We start from the raw sequence: 7,272 nt of genomic DNA on the forward strand, positions 1-7,272 counted from the left end.
AGTTGATAATCCCAGTTGTAGCCGGTTTCGCAGCTTCAGACACGTTTTACTTGGTGAGTCAAGGGGCAGCGATGGCTCTTTTCATTGAACACGTTGCAGACCCCTGCTTTAGGTGGAGCTGGTGGAACTTGGACAGTGCCGGGCCCCCGTGGACAGTCATTATGAGTCATTTACAAAGTAAACTGGACGAAGCTAATAGGAATTAATCTGCCTGGCTGGTCAGACAGGATATGTAGCTTTGTCCGTTTTTGTGTGTGTTAGTAACAAAAGAGCTTCCCTTAAGAGGATTATACCACAGGCTCATCTGTGTCTGAACTCAAAACACCAAAGGTTCACATGCAAGGTCCTGCACCGCTTCAATGGGGTGAAACCAGGTATCCTTAAAATGACAGCTTGACTGGGCCGACTCAGACTAAAACTCCTGCAGTAAAGTTAATCTACCGCTCCCCGACATTTCAGTCCGGTGCAGATTAGGCTGCAGACCGTACCCCACAAACTGCCCCTCTGCTCGCACACGAGGGAGGCAGCTTTAAAACACATCAGTGCTTTACTTACTGAGGAAGCAAATAACTTTAAGTGCTCGACGTCTGCCTGAAATATCCCAATATTCTTGAGAAAAAAATAAAACAGTTAATCTCTTCTTTATAACAGGCTGTGGAGGAGCTCGGGCTGTCTGCTGGGACCAACACAAGGATTCAGGGTATTTGAGCCGCCTCAAATTAAATTTAACGCAGAGGCCTTTGAAACCTCCGAGCTCTTACGCTCTCCAACAGACAACAGGAGTGTAAGTATCCAGGGGTTCAAACAGCTGCAGGCACAAGTACTGGAGTGAATCAACTCTCCGACTGCTCTAAACACCACTTCAACTTTCAGCTCTCCATCTCTTCTCACCTCCACACTTCAAGCAACAGGTGAGCGAATGACCTCAGACGACCCAGACGGTCCAGGTTTCTGCTTTGTCTGCATAAAAGATGTAAACTAAGACAAGAGCTATTCAACAAAACTGCTCAGGGGGCCACAGTTTCTGAAAACCAAACAGCTCGGGGACATCCAGCGATTAAAATCATCATGTAAATAAGCCAACGTTTACAATGATCTGTTACCTCTTAAATTTGTTTATTTTATTACATTGAATCATAAATGCAATAAAGAGAATGTAAAACCTAAACCCAGAACTCCCCAAAAAACGAAGTGGGCCAGATTGAAGTCACCCGTGGGCTGGAAATGGCCCACAGTCAGGCCACCAGTTGAATAGTCCTGAACTAAGATCATCTTCTGATGAGAAGAGATCGTGTGGTACTTCAGCTACTGCCACATGCAACTACCAGTGCTACCAAGTTGTACCTGGATATCTGTTGAACTGACTGGGTTACAGTGAAATCTATGTTATGTTGGTCATTTTAAACTGACTTCACTCCAAAAACGTACCAGTGATTCCTCAGTAATTACTTTCTGAGAGTTTAACTAAAATCTGTCCACTGGCTCATGGGATATTTTACTAACAGACTGACAGTGTTGACTCAACATTTTAAAGCAAATATCAAACAATCAGCACTTGGACTGTAATTTGATGACTTAAAGCTACAACTAAACCAAATTTCTGAATGATAACGTGTCAGTTTACCAGATTCTATCCTTTTTTGTGTTGGCTGCGGTGGTTGAGCTGTGTGCAGCAGCCATCTTGAATGTGGCACACAGAGCACAGCTCAGCTCTTTCACACCCTCGTTTGCCTCTGCGCCTGCGAAACCTAACGTCCGTCTCACTTTCTGTGCCCGTTCTGGTCCATGCAGTAAGTGTGTCTGAGATAAACCACACAGGAACAAAAGAAAACCAGCAGAAAACGTGAACCCTGGTGGCCTTTGATGACTACAGCCGAACACACCACATTACACCAGAGAAGAAGAAATTGACAGAAACAGCTGAGGAAGAATGTGGCACGAGGGTAAAGTGATGGAAAACTTGTATAATTCACTTGCGTTCCAGACTGAAAGTAATCGTGTAAGTTTGAATGTTTGGTGAAATGGAAACTAAACTTGTTTCCCCGTGAGTCCGACCATGTTGAGATCTAAAACATGGGTTCCAGTAAGCAGCAGCTTACGTCTCCTAAAACGAATGTTTGGAAGCTGCCGCTCCAGAACGAGGACGCAGTAAATATTGAAGTGTTGGGGAAAAACCAACATACTGGTTTTAAGTCCATCCAACATAAACTGGTTTGCTTGTGTGTAATCCCAGTTTGTAAAATGGCAGGAAGTCACATTCAGAGTATGTTTTGTAAATGGCTCTCAGCTACTACCACCTCAGACTTTAGCTCAACATCTGTAAAACTGACCCAGGTCGAATTCTTTCTGTGTTGGCCACTGTTAGCCGAGGCAGCCATCTTGAATTGTAGTGGCTCCAATTGTCGATGTATTTTTAGCGATTAACTTTGCAACTTTCCCGTCCAGTGGTTTATGAGATATTTTTGCTAAAAGCCAAACACACATGCACTGATAGAGGCAAAGAGAACAAAGGTCTTTCAGCAGTGGAAGACAAAAAGACAAAAAGTCTTCTCCACTTGTCCATAGCTCTTGATTGACTGAAATGCTGAAATCATGAAGTAGAGTTTCTGGGTGCTGTTTTTTTTTTGTGGGGGTGGGGGGGGGGGGGGGGGGTCTTCTCCGAGCCGGTTGGATCATTCTGTCACCAGAGCTGTTGTGCATTGGTGAGAGACATTTTCCCATCATTGTTGCAGATCAGAATAGCCCCCGTGTCCAGAATGGTCACCCTGTCTTGTTGACAATGCTGTAGTGATCCACACACTCTACAGTAATGGCTGTTTGTACAAAGACCTTTTGACGTTGATTGAAAAGAGGGGGAAAGAGGGGTGGGGGTGTTCTGCCTCCACTTGCCTCTGACAGCAGCCACTGCAGCAGCCTGCCCCTCCCCTCACTGCTCCCAACACACTCAGCCCGCCCTGACATGGCAGAGAGCGACTCCTCGTTAACTGACGTTAAGATCTACGACTTGGGGACCTGCTGCTGAATCAGGTGCAGAAGAAAGAAGAAAAGTAGCACCTCAAAGCAGGCGGCGTGCTGGCAACAGATGCACTGCTGAACCCCCCACCCCACCCCCACCCTCACCCCCTGGCTAATTACTGCAGCTCCCACTGCAGGAGCTTAACGAGGGATGGAGGGAGAAACGGAGCTGCAGGCGAAGGTCTCTGGTCCTCCCTGCAGGTGTGGCTCTGATGCACACGCAGTCCACACAGGATGTAACACTGTCCAGCAGCGGTGAGGAGCCCCTTCCCCCATCACCACTCTGTGCACTACAGCCCCTCCCCAAGGCCAAGATGATGAATCCATCATCCCACTTCATGCTCCTTCCTCCTCTCTGCTCCCACTCTTCTCCTCATCTGCCTTCCCTCTAAGGGACAGTCTGGTGATGTGTTCGAGTGATGTTCTGTAAAATGTGTGTCGGTAGTTCTTTGTCTCTTTATCAGAGAGAACAGAGAACAAACTAGAACAAAGACGTTACATCAGCTGACATTAAACCTCTAAATTTTAGCTCGACACCGATTGTTCAACTGAACGTTCATGTACAGGAACGTATTTAAGACACGTTAACAAAGATGGACAGAGTCTCTGTCTTCTTCTGTTGCTCTGAATTGAAGCCAAAGCCTTGTTTTGTTTTTTGTTTTGCGTGCCGCCATGTTGTGTTTTTGAAGCCATCATCTGTGCACAGGAGACGTGAGGCCCTAACAGGCTGTCACTGTCGACCACAGTGCAGCTGGACGCTTCCCTTTAAGCCACAACTAATTCAAACTAAACTTATTTCACCAAAGCTTATGCTCATTAATCCAGATATAAATCCAACAATGTTCAGTCAGCTCATCTGGACGGTTTCTTTTGTCGCTGAGACGTTTCATCCTTCATCTGAAGGACTTCTTCAGCCTGAGGAGCCACCAAACCAAACTGAATCCCACAAACAGCTCACTCCCAGAGTGGGAAAAAAAAACAGTTTGCTGGTAATAAGATGACCCACCCTCTCCCCCGTCAACTGAAGAACTGAAGAAGTGAACAGACTGAAGAAGTCCTTCGGATGAAGGACGAAACGTCTCAGCAGCAAAAGAAACCGTCCAGATGACCTGAACTTTGTTAAACATATTTTAATACACGTGAATCAACAGAAAACAACAGTAAAAAAAAAAACATCTGAAGTTTATTTTAATTCTTTTAATCAGAAAAATGTTCCTTGTGTTTATATGAGCAGGTGGGGCTTAAACCAGCCTCTAGAGGGCGCTCATCCTTTGTGGCTTCAACTTCCTGTCCCTAGTTATAATATAAATCAACGACGCAGGTCGCTGAATGAATCAGTGTCATTCACTGCTGAAGCGTTCTTCTACACCAACTTCCTGTTTTGGATAAAATGTTGGTTAATAAAGATTAAAATGTAACTAAAAGCTGACAGGCGTGTTCTTTCCATGCTCTGTGCACGTTGACTGTTGTCACAGTGCAAAAGGAAGTCACTATTGATAGACATCCCTTCAGATAGGGGGGTGTGTGGGGGGGGAGCTGCCTAATGAGGGCTTCCCTCTGATCAAAGCGTGAGGAGGTGCAGGGAAAGAGGAGGACAAATCGCTGCTGTAGAGTGGGACTGACTCATCAATGACTGAGAAGGAGGAGGAGGAGAAGGAAGAGGAGGAAGAGGAGGAGGAGGTAGAAGGGTTTGTTTTTCTCCTACCTGCTGGGGCTGAACGGCTGAACGGTGCTTGAAGATGCTAAGATTAGATAGAGGCAGCTCTGCAAGAAGCACTGCTGCTGACAGACTGGACCTGAAGGGGTCAGGGGTGATGAACTCTTGTGGCTACTTGGGGGTAATGGTGGTGGTGGTGGTGGTGGTGGGGGGGGGTGTTCTTGCAGTTATTTTCATGTACAACACTCACAGCTGAGCGTTACGACTAATGCGAGCTGTAAATATGCGACGCGAGCCATTTTATTTTCATGCAGCGCAGCCACATGTGGTCAGTGAGTCAGCGAGACGTTTGTATTCTAACCAGGAGACGAGGCGCTCGGACCGAGAAGATCCGCGCTGCAGCGACGTCTGAACGCATTCAGCACCACGGATCACTGAGCACAGCTTTCAACCCTGAACCCAAATCAGTCTCTTCTCTACAAGGGATAGCTGGAACAGTGAGAAACGAGGTTCTCGCTTTGATCAAAACTGTCAATGAAGTCATGTTCTATCTCGTGCCTTACTGCATGATCGATGCGTGCTTCAAGTATGTGTTGGGGATGACCCTCAGCTACTACCAGGTCAAACTTTAGCTCAATGTCTGTTCAGCTGACTGAGCCACGTTTGCGTTATTTAAGATCAATGAGCCGACGTGACTGTCTTGAACGAGTCGACTCCATCACCTAATCCCTCGCACATCCAGTGATTACGCTGAGAGTTTCACTCAAATCCATCCAGCGGTTTATTTAATAACGTGATAACAGCGTGGACTCGACTAGTAAATGTCAGAATTTCTAAAACAGATCTCGCTCCATCAGTTGGTGCTCTGAGCAAAAGTTGAAAATCAGTCTCAGCTACTCCCACACCCAAGTTTTATTCAACACTTATAGAAATCACCTGAGCTGTTACTGTTCTTGTGTTTGCTAATATCGCTTAGCTGTGGCAGCCATTTTCAATTGGGCTGGCTCCAAAACCTAAGCACTTAAATGAACTGTAGCACCATTCTGTCTGATCGAGACACTCAAAGCTCTTTACAACAATCTGTGCTTCATTTACCCATTCACACAGCTCTATACTAGATCTCTACAGAGACTAATCAGAGCTTAATCACATTCAAACACTGACGGGACACACATCAGAGGCACTGAGGGGTTCAGCGTCTTGCTCAGGGACACTTCAGCATGTGACTGCTGGTGGAATTGAACCCCACAACTCTCCCATTGGACTGGTGGACGACTGTTCTAACCACTGATCCACCCCTGCCACAGCTTTTTAAATGATTTGTGTGTTCAGGTAAACCCACTGTGAATATCATTCAAATGCGTCCAGTGGTTCATGAGATATTTTGCTAACAGACAGATGAACACACACAGAGACGCGGGCAAAAATACTATCGCCCGCCTTCGGGGCAAAGCATCATCATCATAAAGATTCCCACAATAAACAAGCACGAGCTCGTGACTGGTTGTCATTTTGCCAGTAGATGAAAGTGGTCTGACAGATGGACCCCCTCACGCACGCACACACGCACACAGTGGAAGCATGCAGCAGGCAGGTTGGTGGGCGGACAGAGATCTGTTCGACATTAATTGATCGGAGTGAGTCCAGCAGGACTCGAACCTTCGGCTCGGGTGTTCAGTGTGTGATCATCCTGACATGTAGACGGAGCCGAGCGGCCGCGCGCCCGGAGCGCACAGCTCCATTGTTCCGCCCGCCAGCGAGCGCACAGTCAACTAGAACTAGAAGCTGCTCCTCTCAACCTGGTGATCGTGAAGTCGGAGTCTTACCGGCCACCGTGTATCTGTCCATGTAATTGAGGACGTTCCCAAAGCTCAGGATCCCCGCGGCCACGGCGGGCGTGCGGCACCGGAGCAGCGCTGCGCGGAATTTCTGGCCCGGCTTGCAGGGACGAAGGTCCGGGTCCGGCTTCAGTCCGGGACTCATGCTGCCCGACAGCGTGCGCACCTCGTCCAAACCGCAGCCCTCCAGCTCGCAGCCGTCGCTCTCCACGCACATTCTGTGGCTCGAAAGATCCAGCGTAGAAGACGGAGGGGGAGACAGGAGAGAAGCTGGGGGGGTGGGGATTGGGGGGGGTGGGTGGAGAGACGAAAATAGTTCACCGAGGAGCCGCGCGGGCTCAGAGGGGGTCTCCGGTTCCAGCGGGGGCCGGTCGCGGAGGGAGAGCTGTCCTGCGTGTGGAGGCGCAGCAGCTTCTTTGGAGCATATTTTGAAGCAGTGCGCGGTGATGGACGGCTGCGCGCTCCCTCCCCACCACCAGAGCTGTAGTGTAAAATGGGGGGGGTGACCTGGCTGTAACTCCTCCCCCCCCCGACGGTCTGCTGCAGAGGATGAGGTGCTGCTGCACCTGACGGATGCTGAGAGAACACTCTGACAGCACGAGACACGAGGAGGATCAGACACAGCTCTTACAGAAAATAAACTGGCATGCATATCGCCCGCCGCACTTCAGGCCAAAGTTTTAGACTAAAAACATCACGTCATGTTGAGCTCAGTGTTGTAATCTGAATGAGTCTCAGCTACTACCACCACATTTCAGCTGA

At 48.2% G+C, this 7,272-nt stretch overlaps 1 protein-coding gene across 1 annotated transcript in view; it reads right to left on the reverse strand.

The window, feature by feature from the left end:
• The window catches only part of spns2 (spinster homolog 2 (Drosophila)), a 116,515-nt gene extending 109,613 nt beyond the window's left edge, over window positions 1-6,902 (reverse strand). Inside the window, exon 1 of the mRNA XM_037687710.1 lies at window positions 6,499-6,902. Within this exon, the coding sequence (XP_037543638.1) occupies window positions 6,499-6,727 (229 nt within the window). The 5' untranslated portion in view covers window positions 6,728-6,902. The remainder of the gene's footprint in view (window positions 1-6,498) is intronic.
• Between the last annotated feature and the right edge of the window lie 370 nt (window positions 6,903-7,272).

The sequence above is a fragment of the Nematolebias whitei genome, chromosome 14 (assembly GCF_014905685.2).
Source record: "Nematolebias whitei isolate Nwh7 chromosome 14, NemWhi1, whole genome shotgun sequence".
Classification (NCBI taxonomy): domain Eukaryota; kingdom Metazoa; phylum Chordata; class Actinopteri; order Cyprinodontiformes; family Rivulidae; genus Nematolebias; species Nematolebias whitei.